The sequence below is a fragment of the Aplidium turbinatum genome, chromosome 6, assembly GCF_918807975.1.
Source record: "Aplidium turbinatum chromosome 6, kaAplTurb1.1, whole genome shotgun sequence".
Classification (NCBI taxonomy): domain Eukaryota; kingdom Metazoa; phylum Chordata; class Ascidiacea; order Aplousobranchia; family Polyclinidae; genus Aplidium; species Aplidium turbinatum.
In genome coordinates, this window is record NC_137477.1 from 23,248,415 (window position 1) to 23,268,304 (window position 19,890).

Consider the following 19,890-nt stretch of genomic DNA (forward strand, 5'->3'; position numbering starts at 1 on the left):
TGTCAATTTCACAATTTGTCTGATTTTTTCGTCTCGGGCAGCTGTTTGAGAAGTGTCTTCTGTTTCAACTACAGATTTGTTCTCAGCGGTTGGAGTGACAACTTCATCAGATGATTTCAGTTCCAAGACAATGCTGTGATAAGCCACAAGTGCCTCAGCAGCAGAGACAAAACTGCAAGCTTCAGCCCTGCACGAGAATACATCAAGCTAGTTCAAGAAATCATAAGAAAATAATACTCAAACAAACAGTAATCATACGCATACACCGAGTTTGATGAAGAAACTCTTGAGAAAAACTCACATGTTCTTGAATTGCGTTGATGGGGGCAGAGCTTTTATTAGTCTCCAAGTCAATTGGATACAATACTTAGTGATCCGATTCAAACCTGCTTCCCGAGACAAGTTATCTAAGCATGAAACAAAAGTGACAGTAAAGACGAGGTTTTAAAATCTATCACCGTAACAACAATATGATTCAATGGGCGCTTGCCGTAGTGCCATCTTGAGCAAGTGGTCCAAACTCACCCCCAGACAGCATAACACATCATTCATTACTACATTAGCCACATCTACCAACTCGAGATAAAAATGCAAACATAACAAAGCTAGATAACAACATAGTCCAATGGCTGCAGCGGCTGGATGGAGTGCTGTGACTGCCACCACCTGATATGTGAGAAGAAAACGAGGAATTTTCAGTCTTTACTAAAGTAAGCAATCCCAAAGAAACATCATAGCAGTGTGGTACTTTAAATTTTGTAGCTGTTTTGTACACTTTTGCAACAGAAAATATTAAGCCAACAACTGCAACACTCGGAAATTGACCACGGTCTACTTTCTTACCATGTTTGTTTGCCGTTTTTTTTATTCCAGTTCTATCAAGGATCCTTTGTGATGCCGTGCCGGCTTCCAAGCACTTGACCAGCGACGTGTAGAGCGAGTGGTAACCTTCAGCACTCTCACGAAGAAGAGTCAAGGCCTGCAACACGAAACAACTGCTTGTGAGAAAAACAAGTTTTTAGCATCACGTACATGCAAGACATGCATGTTATGCAATATACAGCGCGTACAGCTATACACATTACACATGCACTCGGTACAAAGCGGTATTACTCGTAGACGAAATAGCATTGTGTCTGCAACAGCAAAAGTATAACGATCTGCTACTATTCGGAGAATCCGATTCGGAGAAAGCCCTTCGCAGAGAATTCTAAACTTCCACAGCGGCATCTGTTTATTAATAGGAATTATCTTATAATGGAGGTTAACCAAGTAAAGTGTCAACTAAAGAAAAAAAGGGTTATCAAACGGCGTTTCATGATTGATAATAATAAAGGTTAATTAAATAAACTTTCAGCCAACAAAAAAAACAAGTGGTCAAACAGAAAGCAAGTAAAGTGTCAGCGAAAAAGTCTCAGCAAACAAAAAAATAACCAGCTATGAAACGTTAAATGGCTTTCGAAACTACTGTGCTGGTAGGCGATGTTAGGCCGCTTCCACAAGCCAACATTTCTCTATTCCGTTGGTATTCGAATTTTTTTTCTCTGCACTCGCATTCGCAATATTTTTTCACCAACAAGGCAAAGTATAAGCGTCCCTGTCGTTTGTTTGTCTTGTAAAAACTTTTCGTTGACTAGTGTTATACGTTGTTAATTGCCTAGCCTTTTGCACGGGTATTGGGTATGGAAAGGTAAACACAAAAACCGCCTACCTAAATAGTTGTGATCCCTACAAATTTTCGAAAATTATCCGATTCGGTTTTCTCTGAACGGATTCGCCGAAACGGGCCATTCCAAAAGTATAAATCTAACATCTAGACCTGACGCTGCGACTTTGTATATCGGCAGTCGAGTGTGGTCAGAATAACCAGCAGAAACCTGTTTAAGACAATTGCGTCTAAAAGTACCACAGATATATTTTGCAAATGGTTCCATTGCAAGCATTCAGCCTTTTTGCTGATAACTATTAAGAACGATACGTAGTCCTGGTGTGCATGTGCTTCGGAGGTACCTGAGAATCGATGTCATCTTTGTCGTTTTCAAATGGGCTAGAAGCGTCCGAACGCAATTCAAAATAGACTTGGGCGGTTGAAGATCGTTTCTGAAGAACAAGCGGAATCGTATGTAACCAACAGTGAAGTTTCATACAATAATAACAAACAGTTTCAAATGAAAATTTAACATCACAAACAAAAATAATTCACTTTGTCCGTCACCACTGGCGTATCTCCCTTTTCTTTTTCACCAAATGACTTTTTCATGAACATAGGAAGAGTGAAAACAGCACTTGATTCTTTCTTAGTTTTCTCAGGCTCCGGAGCCTTTTCCTCCACTTCCCTCACTCCTTTGAAAGTTGAAAACTTCTTTAGCGAGTCGTATCTTTGCCGAGTGGTGAGTTTTGACTCCGTGGGTGAGGAGGAAAGCATTCCAAGAACTGTGAAGAAGTTCCAACGAACCTGCAATAAAAAATCAAGCATTTTCTATTAAAACTCGACTACAGTTGGAAAATGAAAAACTAGAAATATATGGAACATTCCGACTGTTTGAAATCAAACTTTAATAAAACAAAAAGGTTCATTTGTTACATCCTCAGTAGGTGAAAAATGGCATTTGTCTTGCTAGCAGGGGCACGCTAGTTTTTGCAGCCTTTCAGCTTCATGCTTCCCGGTTGTTGGGGTTAATTTCACTCACTTGCCTTTCTCTAATCTGTCAAAGATTTTATGGTTTCACTTCATTAATCAAGACTAGTAAGTTGTGAAGTAGTGAATTTCATGATTCAGCCTTTAAACTTCACTTGGATTGAAGAACGTTGATCAAAGGTGACATCAAAGTAGACCTTTGAAATGGAACTAAATCTCGTCAAACACACTTATACTAATGCACACCTGTTGAAGAAGTTCATCGGACGGGGTGGCATAATTGTGCACAAGATAGTCCAGCAAAAGTACAAGCCTGCTGATACACAACGGGCTGTTGCTTTGTACTTGCTGCATGGCATCGACAACCTGTTGATAGAAAGATCAACATTATTTACGACCTCACAAAGTGATCTTACAAGAAGGATTACCATTTGACCAACTGCTGTATGGCTTGGTTAGCATTATATTCGCCAAGCAAAATACAAACGTGTGCAAGAGGCTATCACAAAACAAGTCTAAACTGGTTAGTTCCGGACAACTTATTGATAACTTAATAACATTGCAACCAAAACGTTTTATACCTTTTTGAATACGCGTTTCTTTCCATCGTCAGTCAATGTGTGGAATACGAATGCCACCAGTTGGAATACCTCAACTTCCACGTCAACGCTGGCAGGGCCCTACTTGTGATCAAGAGTTAAAACATCGCTCTGGTACTCACAAAAAACAAATCTACGTGAGTTTTTCTACGTTTCGAGACGTAATAAATTAAAAATGACACATAGAAGTAGGAAACACGAAATGTGTTGTCCAGTGTAACTAAAAAAGAGAAACTATGAAAGCAATGTTGCATGAAATTGCGCGTGGAAAAATCATCTTACCGTGTGGTTGGTAACTAATGACATCACAAAATCCATAACTTCGCCGTCGTCCGCTTCTAGAGCCTTCGCGGCTTGCTGCTGACGCAACATGGTCTGAAAATAGAAGTTCAGGGGAAAGGTTGATGAATCCAACGCAAGTGAATGAAAATAATGCAACAATTATTTTTAACAGCTGTACCTGAGCTTGGATAGACATTGCCATTGGTCCCAACTGTAGTTTGTTACCTCCTTTTAAAGCTAAAGATTTAGCCAGTATTGTTGTGCTGATGTGCAAGCGACGAGCCTCATCAAATTCATCAAAACTCATCATGTTTTGAATGAAGACCATCAAAGCAATACCTAACCAAAAAGTTTAAAAAGGATAAGTTTAGAGTTTACATCGCTGAGGGTTATTTTCAACTGTATTTTTGTTAAACTTTGCACTTTCTTCAGAGTGTGACCACATTATTACTCCAATTTGTGCCCTCTGCTTTACGCAAGAACACAATAGGTCCTGTTTTTCCTTGCTCTGGTATAATCAGACTTAGAATTAGCCGGTCCACCAATAAACTGGTAACTTTACGTTCTAACCCTTTTGTTCATAATCTACGGAATAACTACACTGAGCAATGTTTAAAAATCGAAAATAAATAGAATTTGTCCAAACCTTCGGCCTCGACGGCTATTCCGTCATCATCAAGCACGCAAATCATCGCTGACATGTCATCTAATATGTCGTCGGACAGGTGCAAGCTGAAGTACTTTGTGAGGTGGCTGTTGCGTGACTGTACGAAGCCATTACTGAGCAACTTCAGAAACGCGATGCATTGCTGAATAACCTTGAAACAAAAATTGATGATCTATAAAAAATGGATTTAGGTATATACGTTTATATACGTTATTGTGGTACTTGATAATTTTTGCATTTAGTTCTGAGATGCAAGAATGGATCCAAGGGGGGGGGGGGGGGTGGGGTGGGGGGTGCGCATCCCCCCAAAAAAAATTTCAAACTGCCATTATTTTAATAAACTAATAGTATTACTTTATATTTTGATAGATCATAGCATTTGATATCAGCATGTAAGGAATTGATGCTATGTAGATTATGGAATGTGTACCAATGGAAATAATCATGTGTTTTGTACTGCTCATGTTTTTAAACTTTAGAATATTTCCCAAAATTTCATTACGTTCTTGAATTTTGTTATACCATAAGTGTTTTTTATTCATGCTTGTTTTTAAGACTTGACTTTTCATGCACAATTTCTCCGCTTTCAGATCTTTATTAATATTAAACAAAAACATCTGTATTAACAACATGAATGCTTATCAGTATGCCAAATACAGCAGAGACACATTTTGACAGTGCCACACTGATGAACCTCCTTGAATGAAAATAGATTTCAACAGCCAGCCCCCCAAAAATTAGAGGAAGGATCCATCCCTGCTGAGATGGTATCATTGAATCTACACACAATCATGTTCAAACTTAATATCAATTACCCCAAAGTCGGTGGAAACGATTGGAAATAAATCTTTGCTTGTATCGACGTTGTTGGAATCGTTTTGCGGTTTCGTTCTTATGCTGCTGGTAAGTGACCTGCCAAACACAATCCACACCCTCAAATACGCGTCATCAATTACATATTACTGAAGACATTGAACTTCAGTCCAAATAAGAGATTTAAAAAAAAAAGGTTTTCCCACATCCATGCACGAATGAAAGCTTATTATAAAAACAGAGTGAAACTGTTCACCAGGCATTTGATAAAGCTTATTATGTTACAGATGAACACGGTTAATTGTAAGTTATAATAAAATTTGTTTAGTTTTTAGGTTAAACAAGGTCATGCAAATATGTGATTAAAGCAAATGACCTGCAATGGCTTGTTGTTTGCAACCCTTTTGCGATAAAAACGGGTTATGCAATTACTTGGAATCTAAACCAGGGGTCCCCAACCACCGGGTCGCGAAAAGGAAACTAACGGATCGCGAGAACGCAGTGCCAAAAATGGCGGTCACGAGTGCAAGTTGTTTGAAAGTATGTTCTTGATTACGATGGAAACAATTTATTGCAGCCATGCACTAAATACGTAGGCTACAAATGAATATTACATAACTGCCTGTTGTATATCTATTGAAGCAGTAACGGATCTAAGAAGAGGGCACTTGGTCACGTATCTTCCTCAAAGTCGAATAAAAAAACGTAATTTTCTACATTTTCTCGTATGCCCAATCCCATGTCATTAACCTGACTGGTGGCATTGGATACTGGGTAGCCAATACTGATGGTTTCAACAATGAACTTAAAAAATAGAACGAGTAAAGTTCTAAGGATCCCTCAAAAAACAAACTACTAATGAAATATTCAAAAGTAAACACCTTGTACACTAACTACCTAACAATTCAATTGACCTATTTCAGGTATGAGTTGAAATCTGCCTTCCATAAGGTATAGGCCTATACGAAAAGTGGAAACCTAAGATAGATTTTAGAAACTTTATTAGCCCGAACAATGCTATACAAACCTTCAACTAATAAAGTACTGAAATACTTTTAATAGTTGTGAAAAAAAACATTAAAAGTAACTTAAAAAAATCCAATTTTAATTTGATGATATTGGTCAAACACAAAGCGTGTGTCTTGATAAAAAAATCAATGCTAGGCCTAAAAGTGCACAGGAAGTGATCAAACCAACGTTAAATCAGTCAGAATATTCTGGGCAGAAATCCTCCCAGACCCCCTGCTAAAATAGTTTCCTTTTCCAACCTCAATTATTAAATTGTCTATTTTATTTTACGAATCTGCTTAAAGTGCATTCAAATCGGTATAAAAAAATTAAAGCGCTATTATAGCTTAGGTATTAAACTTCGTTTTTTCATCGCCGGTCCGCGAAGCTATTTCCATTTTATAACCGGTCAGCGGGAGAAAAAAGGTTGGCGACCGCTGATCTAAACAACCGAATTTAACGTACTCTTCAATGCACAAAACTGGCAAATGAACCATTTCTGGTGTATAAGCCACATTACTGAGTACAGCTACAAACGAGGTGGAACCTTGGGCTGCGGGCATTGGGTTCAAGCGTGGGCAAATCCGATGCAGGAACAATCGATTTGTTATCTTCTGCTTTTGGTTTATTCCCATAGTAGGAAGACATGAGTTCGATCATCCATGCTCCGAGAATCAAACCATCACTCTCGGCGCCATCTGGAAAGTAACAATGGACATGCTAAAACACATCGAATACAACAAGGGCAGGAAACGCAGGGCAAGATATTGGTGTTGGGTCGATAAAACATTAAAAAGTTAATGTCAAAATAACTTTTTATAATACTTCCAAAAAAGGTGTCCTAGTTTTGGGGTACGGTAATAATTATGTAGTTTGTATCTGACAAGTTACCAAGTGGGACACCAACGCTTGGCTATTCAACACTAGGGCAACATAATGATATAAAAAAAACAAAAGTATTCTTACAATAATAAAAGTTTCGACTGCATTCATATGAATTGTTCTTCTCAATCTCATCTTACTACAATAGCATGTGACACTGTCATCAAAATATTGTCACAAAACTTGCAACCTGTATACTGTATATAGAAAACAACAGTTCACTTATTGTTGTTTACAACACATCATGTGTTGATTGAACAAAAATTCACCAGATGCGTCTGACTCTTCTTCGGAGCTTGAAAATTCCTCAGATCCATCATCATCATCGCATTGTCCAAACGCCTGTTCATCTTCAGATGTCCCGGAATCCACAGCTGACTTTTTCCCCGATACATTTGATCCCGAGCGTTTGGCGGCATGTGCGTGTTTCTTGATCGGCTTCTTGTTGTATACTTCATCGAAACAATGGTAGGCGCAGTTGAATACAAGCTTGACAAGATTGCACTGAAAAGAGAAAACGATTATTAAAAGAAAAAACGAAAGTGTAGTTGGCATTGTGTTTAACGAATTATTTGTGTGCCGAAGGAACATTTGCAGTCCTATCTTGCCTTTAATCATCAGCATTGTCAAGGTAAGAATTAACAACTTTTTTAATACAGACAGTTGTGTGACCGAGTAGTGAAAGCATTCTATCAAAGATCAAGAGCTGTCAGTTTGACGGTCACAGCACTGTTGTGTGGTGACAACTCAAGATTGGCTCCCACGTCTTCTCAATCAGAAAATTTTTCACTGCTACGATGCCCACATTTCACACACAATCAGAACATTCAAGATGATTTCTTACAATCTTTTTTTTTTTAAAGAGAAAACTGTTATAAAGATCCAATACTGAAAAACAAGAAGTGTTTCACCTTTACTCCGAAGATGCGCTTTGGGAAAGCATGCAGTTGCAGATAGCAGAATGTTAGTAAAAAACACACTTTCAAACTGCAGTCTTCGATTATAGGCTGAAGTTGAACATAATGAAATGAGAATTACCACACAAGCTCAAAGGTTACCTGCTTGATCAAGAATGTAAACCGTTGTGTGGGGGTATTATCCTTGAGTAGTTCAATTGACGCTGGTGATTGAGCGTCACTGCTTCCTTGTAGCAGCATGCGGTGGCTTGAATCGCATTCGTGGAATAGATCGTTCACTTGCTCGGCGAATAGCGACAGGAGCGGAATCATTAAGATTTCACTGCAAAATATACAAGGAATAGATGAACAGCGGAATGTATCAGATTTCTGGATATAAAGGCTAGTGAAGCATATCTCTGCAAAACGTTCCACAAATGTTTAGACATCGATGGTACTCGTGACAAAATTCTGTTTAAACACTTTGTTGCTTAAAATAAAATCTTATTATTTCTTCGGTTATTTTGCATATTCTCAAGTGCTGTGTAATATGTCTGACAACTTTGTCCTGACCTTTTTTTCTTTCCTTTACTTTTTGTTGTGACAGGATTTTGCTTCAGAAAACTCTGCACAGCTTCGATTCCTTGAATCAGGTAGAAAGTTCCAATGAGTTGGAAGTTATGATAAACCTGGCCTCCAAACTGGTTGGATTTCTTTAGGTAGTCTTTCATTGCTTTATAGATGCTCACCTTCACAAAGCACAATTTTGCATATTTTATGACCAAGCGTAGGCAACCTTTGCCACTAAAAACAACAAAAGTTTTCTGTTTTCCTCCTTTGAAACCACAAATTTATAATATTTTACCGGCAATCCAACCAGAATCTCCGTAAATATTTATGGCCACTATTACGGGTAATAGAGGTACATCTCAAAAACTTTTGCATTATCACAAAGTCTAAGAAGCAACATCGAAATACTGTATAAGTTAGATTGGTTGCATTATTGTTCTTACCCCATCTTTTACAATGGACTCAGCAGTGGTGTCCCATATGTCGGACGAACGTTCCAAAGGTTTATCTCCTGTGGGAAAAAATATCACTTAAAATCACACAGAGCCTCAGCTAAAAGCAGAACTTTTTTTACATTGATAACAACGTGCGCAGTCACTGTGCAGAGGCAAAAAAACACAATGACAAAGGTTTTCAATTTGATGTTTATTTTGGCAAATAAACACAAAACGAACAATTTGAAAATCAATGCTGTTGAGCAACTAAATAAACACATTGACTCCTGCTAATGGTAAGATCTAAATCAAACATAAAATTTTAAAATTTGGAGTATAAAGGGCTACCACTTTTTGAAAGCTCACAAAATACAATGGTTGAGGCTAGATGATGTAATTTGTAATTTGGCAACAAAAAATAAAACGAAAAACTACATAAAAAACAACAAAATCTGTTTTGCATCGCCAAAATGGTAAGAAAAAAAACTAAGTGGTAGTTCTCACCATTTTCTAAAACGGTTATGGCCACGGCAACACTAACGCTTGTGCACAGGCAGCTGAGTACCACGTCCGAGTGAGATTTAAGTTGGTCGCTGTTGAATGGATCCACGATGGGCAGTTTCATAGCGTCCAGGACCAGTTTTATATTTCGTTGCAAAGGTCCAAGTCTGAAGAATATGAGAATGAATCAAAAATTAGTAGTAATATTTTCAACTGGGGTGCTTACTGCTTAGATTTGTTTAGGTCTCACAGAAAAAACACTACTGTACTTTTAAATAAACAATATTTAGGAAATGCGGTAAGGTTAAAAGTAGAAATTTGCAATCTTCATGTACTTTTCTAAATTGCACTTTCAAGTAACAGCCTCTTAAAATCGATTTTACAAGACTCATGTGCTTTCATTTTTTTCAGTATAATACAGTAGCAAATTAAATACTTCAATGACACAGATTGTGGTGTTGGTATTAAGATGGAGCTAAATAGCACATGGTCACCAGAGCTTGCTGCACCACCATAGTGCCATGGAAAATGATGTCAAACAATGAATTAAAGCATTGCAATCGTTGTGCAATTGGAAAGCATGATATCTTTAGATTAAGTTCATCGGGCTATATGTCTTTTTGGTGAGAGTCCCTCAAATAAACGAAACAGTTCACAAACTTCCTTTTAAACACCAACTTACCCATTTTTCACAGCTAAGGCTTCATTAGCAGACAGAGGCAAGACGAGTGGTTTAGGATCATTGGTAAGATAACTTGCCACTGTGCTCTGATGCCTGTTCACATATCTCAACAAATATGGCAAAGCTAAGAAAGATTTAAATAAACTGTGCTGCACTGCAAGATCTTGTAAGGTGATGATGTTTGTTGAAAAAATATATTCTTCAACATTTTCCTTTCCTGAAAAAAAAACAACGTTAAGTCAAAAATAAAGAAAAATTGTACAAATCACTTGTTACCACACCAACAATCAGAAAAATATCGCCTACAAGTACGTGCTCTTGATGTAGTAAGATCATTTGGATAAGGAGCAAAAGTAGGCGCAGACACATAGGCGCCCACACTGTGGTACCGGGCAAATTGGATGTTGTTCCGAGCAAATCGTTTTTTTATTATTATGATTCTGCTGTATTTCGGTGTTTTAGTCCCAATAGCAACGCAATGCCCAAAACTATTGTCATGGACTTTCTGTTTTTATTGGTAGTATAGACTGTCAATAAAAATACACAAAAGTCGTGATGCAAAAATGTACTGAGAATAAGTTGCAATTAAGAGGAAAATAAAATTAAATGGATAGTAATTGCTCAGCACCTACAGAGCACGGCACTACAGTACTGTATGTGTGCCTACCAGCCACGGTGTGTAGACTAGGCCTACGTGTCTACGCCTACAAGCATGGACACTTTCTATACGACTAATGACACAAGACTATTTTCCGCACATGATTTGCAACGTGTACTATTTGAGAAGCTGAGAAGTAGCTTTCTAAGTGTTGGGGATTAGTTTTTAAGCTAATAAAATTCTTCTGAAATGTGGCTATCACTCGTCAGGCTATTTCAATTTTGACGATAAATAACAATATTTGGAATAGAGATTTATGCACAATGCAAAATCTATTTTCGTCAAATAGTCCTGTGGCGAGATGCAGATCGCGTCAAACCGCAGGCGGTTGGTACTGTCACATCAAAGTGCCCATGTCAAGACCTCATGACACGCATTTTGATATATCAGTTGTCAGTCAGCTTTACCTTCAAAGGCTTGTATTAAGGTTGTTTTCTCGGAAACTTCACTCGAAAGAAAAGCAAATAAATCATCAGATTTTAGAGTAGATTTCTGCTTTTCTTTGTTTTGTCTTTCTTGATTTGAACCACTGCTGCCTTTGGTGGAGTCATCTAAAAGCACTCCAACATGTCACACACCAAACGAACAATGAAACCAAATAGTCAATATAAAGCACCTTTTGAATAAATTAGTAAAGGATACTTCAATTGCTTCATAAAAAATAATAATTCATTATTAAAATGATATAAAATACAACCTTTTCTTCTAACCTGCTAAGTGATTGGTAACAAGCATTGGAACATTAGCAGACTTTATCATCGCCGTAAAAGTGATGATATCAGAACGCTGAAGATCTTGTTTGCCTGAAATAAGTATGTACATAATACACTCAAACTACCGTACATAATTTCACAATATCAAGTGATGGCAATAAACTTATAAAACTCTTCAACACAACATCTAAAAAAAAACACCTCTTTTGTTTAAAGGTTTAAAAGAAGCATGCAACACAATATGAGCCTACAAGCCAAAACTTAATTGGAAATTAATTGTGCCCCATGTTAGAGAAAAAAAATCTCAACATTAATTGAAATACAATATGAATGGTTTCAACTAGATAATAACATTATAATCGTTATGGTAAGTTTATGCAAGTCCTAGTGCACAGCTCTACATGCCGCTCCGAAACTTGTAAGCATGCAACAAAGTTTTGATTGACAAAGTGCAGCGAGTACTTCCATCAGCAAATTTGCAACCAGCAAAGTATTATACTTTATATTATAACTACAATGATAAAACTATAGAAATGTGGACTAGGTTGATAACTAATTGGACACACCTGGTCTAATAACTTTTCTATACAAAATTGTGCTGAATTATAATAATACATGATAGTAATACAATAAACTACCTTTGAAAATTATTCAAGTTTTGGAGACACTTTTAATGTCCAATTTTGTTACTTGCTTTTATCGATAAATGTAGCTGTAAGGACGTTATTAATGTAGATAAACAGATCAGCAGATGTCGTGAGAAATCCTAATTATATTCCTTGTACATTAAAGCAAGTTTGCATTTTGAAACTTACAACAAACTTACCACATAAGCATTGGATAATTTGGCTGAAATTGTTGAGTGTAACGGCACATTGGCATGTTTGTAAATCAAAGCTGACAATCCGTTTCACACAGAACTCTAGAACTATTCTGCATGCTTCAACCGCGGCTTTTAAGTGATCCCGTGGAACTGAAAAATATTTACAATGAAAACTCTGACAAAAATTACAAGAATAAAACAGGGGTTACCGCAGAAAACCCACCTTGTCAACAGGGCAATGTCCTTTAAGCTAATGCTAAACAATGACATAAACAGTTTTAATATCAGCAGAGCAACTGAGCCTCCTTAACAGGGCATGCTATAAACGCGCATGGTTTTAAACTCATGAAAGTCCATAATCGATTATTTAAAAATATTCACTGCAATAAATTTTTTTTTTCAGAAGCAAAGTTTCAATCCTGGCGCAACTTCGAGATTATAGCAAACTTGCATGTTGATTGTTGACAAAATAAAAAATTAGAAAAAGAGAAAAAGTATGTTGCTCAAAGAATGCAATTAAAAATGGGCATTTTCAAATTATACAGACAAAATCAGTTAACCATATAGACCTCGGAATGGCCCGTTTCGGCGAGTCCGATTCGACTAGTCCGATTCGGCGAGTTCCCTATTCGGCGAGAGCCTTTTTCGGCGAGTGCCCTCGGCGAGTTTTTGAAATTTTTAAAAGGAAATTATCGGGTACCGTAGCCTAATTACAATTGCCGTTTTCACATCGTTTTAACGTCGCTAAATGTTGAAATCGTGCAGAAAGGAATAAAAAGAAAATGTTTGAACTATTAAATTAAAATTCGTCATGTCAGTTCAGTTATTTTTATTTTTGACCATCATATCAAAAACAATACACGTCAACATAGCAAAGGTAGAAGCGACAAAACGCGAACGTTAAAACGTGCTTGAATTCGTCATGTCAGTTCAGTTATTTTTATTTTTGATCATCGTATCAAAAACAATACCCGTCAACATAGCAGAGGTAGAAGCGACAAAACGCGGACGTTAAAACGTGCTTCAATTCGTCATGTCAGTTCAGTTGTTTTTATTTCTGATCATGATATCAAAAACAATTCACGTCAACATAGCAAAGGTGTAGAAAAAGGTAGAAGCGACAAAACGCGAACGTTAAAACGTGCTTGTGACTGAAGTAAATTATTGAGTTGAAAGAAATTTGGCAAGGTTGCATCACCTTCAGAAAAACTTAAGATATGAAGGAAAAATAAAACAAAGAAAATGTTACAAAAAAATAATGTTTATGTCTATAAGTTAGTACTTTTGAATAGTTAAAATCATAGGCGCCTAACTATTTTTTTGGCCGTGGGGGCGAAAGCGTGTTTCATCAGCAGCAACGTAAATTCAGCGAAATGTCACGCAGATGGATGACGTAATTATGTCGTCACACTAGGATTGCTTTTGTTGCCACACTCGGAGTTATCGCTACGTTCGACCTGCCGTTAATTATTATAAACAAAGCTCGACCAAAACACATGCTATGCGTCTGCGTTGGCTAGCGGTTGATGGACTGCAACTCTTTAAGCTAAGCACAACATAAAGTTTAGCAACGAACAAGAGACGAAAAGGTTTACTAAAAGGCATACTGTAAATGGAATGAAAATACTAACTTGATCATATGCTTGAAAATATACCTGTTGAAAGCAAAATCATTCATGTTTACATCAATTCAACAGCACGTCACCTTTAATAAATTTAAAAGTTGCTGACATCCGTAAACAGCCCTTGAAAAATATTTACAGAGAGACGTTTGATTAAGTTTTCGACTTGACATTGCTCCCTTTTCACTACAATATCGCAACTTATGGCTGACCAGCTTTCAAGTTTCAATTCGCTGTAATACGCCCGTTTTCGTGTTGCAGATGAAACAAAAGATGCGCACATTCCCCGCCTTTGATCGGGTTTCCATGGCAACGGACGTGTGTGCGCCATGCAGTTTGCGCGAGTCCGTTGTTGTGTTGATTATGCCGCTTGTGCGACTGTGCGCAATGCGGTTTGTACCAGCCCTTATTACGTTGGTTAGTGGTAACCTCGGGCCGAGACTTCAAGTTCATTTTCACAGCAACCGATTCACTGCCGCAACAATTCTCTGCAGAGGTTTCGACTTTCGAAAGCGACAGCGAGACTGTCTGCAAGCGTCTGCAGACGTTAAATCAACGTAAATATGACAGATTTTTTTGTCTGGGGTGGGATTGTAGCATCGCTACTCGTTCTAGTGATTATTTACTGCAAAGCTGTTGCGGTTTGCATTTAAAAATGTTTTCCTGCTGCCGATCGCTAGTTCATCTATTGTTTTATGTATCAATGCCGCATAAAAAGTTGCTCCCACGCGGAAATATGCGTGGGGGCCTGGTCCCCACGGCTTAGGCGCCTATGGTTAAAATGATTAGTTTGGATCAACAAATGTGTGACCTACACTCCTACAGCTTAGATTGAAAGGAAATTATCGGGTAGGCTACCGTAGCCTAGTTATCCCGACCAGCAAAAATTTGTTCCAAGAACCCAGTTAGCCTAACAGTTCATTTTTACATTGTAGTAACAGAATGAAAAGGCTAACCAAGTGTGTGGCCTATCGTTTTAACGTCGCTAAACGTTGAAATCGTGTAGAAAAGGGTGCTTTTGCTGACTAGGATACGTTGAAACTGAGAAACATCCAAGCACGTTTTAACGTTCGCGTTTTGTCGCTTCTACCTTTGCTATGTTGACGTGTATTGTTTTTCATATGATGGTCAGAAATAAAAACAACTGAATTGACATGACGAATTTTAATTTAATAGTTCAAACATTTTCTTTTTATTCCTTTCTGCACGATTTCAACGTTTAGCGACGTTAAAACGATGTAAAAACGGCAATTATAATTAGGCTACGGTACCCGATAATTTCCTTTTAAAAATTTCAAAAACTCGCCAAATAGGGCACTCGCCGAAAAGGGCTCTCGCCGAATAGGGAACTCGCCGAATCGGACTAGTCGAATCGGACTCGCCGAATCGGACTCGCCGAATAGTAGCAGACCCTATAGACCTACCCTATCTGCTAGATGTTTTGATACAAATATCCAATTACTGTATTTGACCAATCTTCTCAAGAACAAAGGGTTGTCATGAATGTCAGAATGGGTGATAGTGTTAATGCGTTTGTGCTAATTTAGTTACAATAAGCAATACAACTGTGTGATGCAATCCTAAAATTGTTTACAATATTGGTTAAAATTGATTAGTAAGTTATTACACAACTATCAAAGCTCAAATTAAAAGACATCGGTGAAGTTCTCCAATTAGGCAGACTGAGATGGCTTGGTCACGTTGAGCGCAGCTCAAGCTGGATCTCACAGGTCAGATGTGTCAACATCGCAGCATAGCGGGGTCAAGGTAGACCAAAACTTTCTTGGGAAGAACTTGTAAAACGTGACCTTGTAGCCCTGAACATGGACTCTGCCAACCCAATAAATCGCGAAGTGTGGAGGGGAAGACTTCGTTCTCGACAGACAGACAGGCCACACCCTCGACATGAGGATTAATTCATGGCCTGTATAATCTAAATTGGTTGATGATGATGATGATGATGACATGCTCAGCAATAATTTTTTCCAGAGCATACTATACAATCAAAGCATTTTACAGCAACTTGCAGTAATTGGACTTTTTTTGTCTTTTATGATCAATGATCATGTTACGTTACAATGCAAATTCTGACCGCCTGTGAGTGTGATAATTTTCATGCCTGTTTTTTTTTAAACAAACTCCATCTGTGCGAAGATTAGATCATTGCAGCATGAGGTCTTAAACATGAGATTACAGCAATGGACTACAGTTGCTTGTTTTTCTTTTGATGGTATGTGTCAGTCTCAACAACTCATTTCCTTCACTTTGCCTTTGCAGGAGGCAGACGATCATGGGAAAGAAAAGGGGATATTCTCCTATCGCTTACCAGTAAACGTTAGTCACATAACTCATTTCCTGCTTTCGAACAACTGGCCAAAAACAATGATACGATAAAGTGAATGAAATATATATACAAGCAAAAACAAAATCCTGATGCAATTATCTAAATTAGTATATTCATTTAATTGGTATGCGATTAAATGAGTTTAACATAATATCAGATAGGAGTTGGTTTAGGATTTCGGAATTTGATACAATAAAACAACCGATACATTTAAGCAAAATGCAATTAACTGATTTCATCCTGAGTTGACTTAAAAGTTTGCGCTATGCGTATGCCATATTTAAATATGGCTCAAATCAACTTTTTATGTAGTATCATCTTACTTAAATTCGCTTGTTGAGCCAATGTATTTCCAGCTAAGGCAATAAAAGAAGAATAGAAACATTCGTGCATTGGATCATGATGAAAAATCTTCTGCTTGCTAAAAATATATAAACTACAGATTACTATCAAAACATATAAAACTGAACAAACAGAATTAACTACAATAGGGTATGCAAAAAATTATGTAACAGAGACCACACCGTCACATGCTGCATTGGCATACAAATTCTTTTACGACATTATATATTAGGTGGGGCAAAATTGAAACCAATATTTTACACTTTTTCTGAAAGGTTTTACACCTTTTTTTGTTTTAGGTGTAATGTTATGTGTCAAACAAACAAACACTACTATATATATCATTTTAAACTAACAGCCAAACTATGCGGTGCAGAACGTAACTTCCAATGATAATTTTCAGTTAAAAATTGATCGATGTGACTGCTGAATTTTCGGCAAACTTCTCACAAATGTCTTTTTTATTAGTCTTTTGAATTTCATCGTGAGGTGTTTCTCTCAAGTTTTGTCTGATTGTGCCCTTTACTAAAGCTGTCCTTCCTTAGAAAAGCTTTCTCTAAAAGTGAACCCTAAGTATTGTATGTCATCGGATTGCAATTCGGAGATTGGGGAAGTCATGCATAAGTTTAACAAAATATGGAACGCTATTTTTGAGATAGCTTGGAGTTTTAAAAAAAATAATGTTGTATTTCTATCTAAAACTTTGCAATTTTTAGACAAAGTTTCAAATTGCGCAACCTTAATGTGTCCCAAACTTTACAATCTAAGCTTTTCATTAACTTTTGAAAAATTTGGAGAGTGAAGTGTTAGCATCTTTTTTTTGTCCCACCTGAACTTGATATCACAAAAACCGAGCTCAAACAAATATTTCTAATTTGATAGATTCCAAGTGTAACACGAGAGATTGGCAAACAAAGCAAACCTTTTAGGCATTTAACTACAAAGCAGCTACATTTACGATCAGTAAAAATAGTTTCTTCCGATTAAAAATTTTTTACATTGCATTTCTACTGCCGAGGCCAGAAATGCCTCCGAAACTATTGCACCGGTAGGCTATGTTTGATTGCCGACTTTCACAAGTCAACACTCTCCACTCATGTTCAGATAATCAGATTTCCAATGGCATGTGTATGTGAAAGTCTCTTCACTTGTATTCACAACCTTTTTTCACAAACAAAGTCTCTCACACGCCGACAAGAAATATTGCTGATAAAAGTTTTGCAACAAGTCTGAGTGTCAACCTATGAAATCTTGAAGACTAGCTGAGTAGCTACACACCTACTTGGAAAGCAGTGCATTTAACTACAACTGCAAATATGTTGCAGGTCCTTGTTTGCAATGTTCTTACCTGAGTGAGCACAAAAACATAATATTAATTAACGGATTTTTAAAAACACAATTTTTTTATTTTTACTGCTGGCACGAGAATTTGACTGCCAGGAAGAAGCTCTGGTAGGCCATGCTTGATTGCCAAAAAAAATAAAGAAGCTTAGAGGCCTGCAATGGTTTAGCAAGATACTTGCCAGGTTTAAAACAGTGGCAAACAAAATTAAAATTGAAAAAACTATGTTTTTAGAAACAGCAAGTGCATGGTGATTAAAACTGTTAATTGAAAATCATTTAATATATATATATATTTCGTTTGACAATTGGACAATTATTGTTTAATAAAGTTTAGCATTTGAGAATCGTAATTGATGAAGTGGTTTATGTGTATCATTGATTGCTTTAGACTTGTCCTTGGACTGAGAAAACCTCTTTGCAAACTTAATCTTGTCAGTTTTGCATACTTGTACAACAGTGGTTCTCAACCTTTTTTCTTGTAGGCACCACTTGATCACATTGGCACGTTAAAATCACCAATCAGTTTTTGTACCCAGTAGTAAAATAATTGGAATGTATTAATCATCTGCAATCTAGACTGTAGGTAACAACCGATTGAACCGGTGTGATTGACTAGTTTCGTCAATATTGTGTACAATGCATTCAAAACAAAATTTCACAATTTAAAAGACATAATTTACGTAACAGGTATGTAACATGTTTTATAAGGTTACATGCCGTACTACTAACTAAACAAACACATTTAAAAAATACAGTGGCTATTTTTATCCATTGATTGGAATGAGTGGGATCAAAAAGCATTGTTTCGCGGCAGGTATTGCCAGAGTTAAGAAAAAGGTAAGGTTTTGTTCTCTGTCAAAAACTTCAAATATTTCCAAATTACAACTTTGTCTTTAATAGTTTCAAACTTTCTCAAATTCCCAATCCGCCAACACAATTGCTGGAAATATAGCCACTGCCTTTATAAGAAACCTGAGTAGCGTAATATAAGTAATGTATTGTATAATTTAGATAAATAAGTTTACAACTTAAAATATGTTTAATTGTTTATGTTGTTATTTTCATACCTTTCAATAATTGCTTCAATTACAGAAACTGCATCTTCAGATGTAAAGTTGCTTGAACCACCACTCAGCAGTGGTTTCACTGCTAAGTTCCAGTCAATCATTCCTTGTCAACGAAGATGAAACCGCTAGTCAAATCCAAGAGGTACATTCAATATAGTCAAACCAAGAGATGTTTTCATGTAAAATGTTTGCTATGAAATGTTTTTGATACTTTTACCAAAACGTTTTCTGAGAAAAAAGGGAAGTTGAAAAAAAGGGTATTATGCCTTGACAACATCTTACTGCTTTGGCAGTTTTCGTTCATTAGTTTTGAACGACATATCTAATGTACCATACCTATCTCCTTGGTCTCCCAAGTGTAGGCTGCGACCCCAAATGTGGTCGCCTAAATTGTATCTAGGGTCGCCATAACTCACCAAATACTTTCTGTTTTAGTATAACTATGTGTGCTTATGCTTGAATTATTTTTCTCCATATCGGAAAACAAAATGGGGTCACATGTAATGCAAACCATCTGCAGGGGTTCAGGTTTCTATGAGAGGATGATTTAAAACACCCTGAATACAGCAGAACCGCTGCTAGCGTAACTATTCTCCAATGATACAGAAGTAGCTTATGAGTCTCCAGAAATTGTTTTATTTGTGAGAAATTGTTTTATTTATGAGAACTATATACAGAATTTTGAATGCAAATGTTAAAACTTTTGAATAATGTATATAGAAACTTTGAATTTAGGAATAATAATGCCAAAGATAATATGTGAATAAAACTTGTTTGTGCGGAAGTGACAAATGGCTTTTAGATTTAAAGAAAATGCAGATATCAGTAGTAACTTAATTTAAATTTCCAAGATTTCAACAACATATTTATGATTTTAGAACATCTTTGTAAACTCATTATCAATCAATCAATCATTTTATTTTTCATCATTAACGCGTCCGGGACGAAAAAGATACTAACTACAAAAATCGATATAGACCTACCAGCACGTTAACGAACGGGAAA

General features: G+C 36.9%; 2 protein-coding genes across 2 annotated transcripts; both read right to left on the bottom strand.

Annotated features, from left to right (window-relative positions):
- Window positions 1-116: 116 nt before the first annotated feature.
- On the bottom strand, window positions 117-6,504 carry LOC145772524 (E3 ubiquitin-protein ligase UBR4-like). Its single transcript, XM_082584393.1, has 11 exons — window positions 6,473-6,504; window positions 5,002-5,098; window positions 4,166-4,337; window positions 3,698-3,858; window positions 3,520-3,612; window positions 3,220-3,318; window positions 2,885-3,004; window positions 2,204-2,455; window positions 2,011-2,100; window positions 844-979; window positions 117-187 (listed from the first exon to the last, which is right to left on the bottom strand). The coding sequence occupies exons 1-11, from the start codon at window positions 6,502-6,504 to the stop codon at window positions 117-119; spliced, it is 1,323 nt and encodes a 440-aa protein (XP_082440519.1).
- Window positions 6,505-6,523: 19 nt separating this feature from the next.
- On the bottom strand, window positions 6,524-18,986 carry LOC145772525 (E3 ubiquitin-protein ligase UBR4-like). Its single transcript, XM_082584394.1, has 12 exons — window positions 18,886-18,986; window positions 16,456-16,553; window positions 12,170-12,316; window positions 11,341-11,433; window positions 11,038-11,181; window positions 9,973-10,189; window positions 9,294-9,457; window positions 8,799-8,866; window positions 8,359-8,534; window positions 7,948-8,128; window positions 7,159-7,393; window positions 6,524-6,705 (listed from the first exon to the last, which is right to left on the bottom strand). Exons 1-12 carry the CDS (start codon window positions 18,984-18,986, stop codon window positions 6,524-6,526), a joined length of 1,806 nt encoding a protein of 601 aa, XP_082440520.1.
- Window positions 18,987-19,890: the final 904 nt, after the last annotated feature.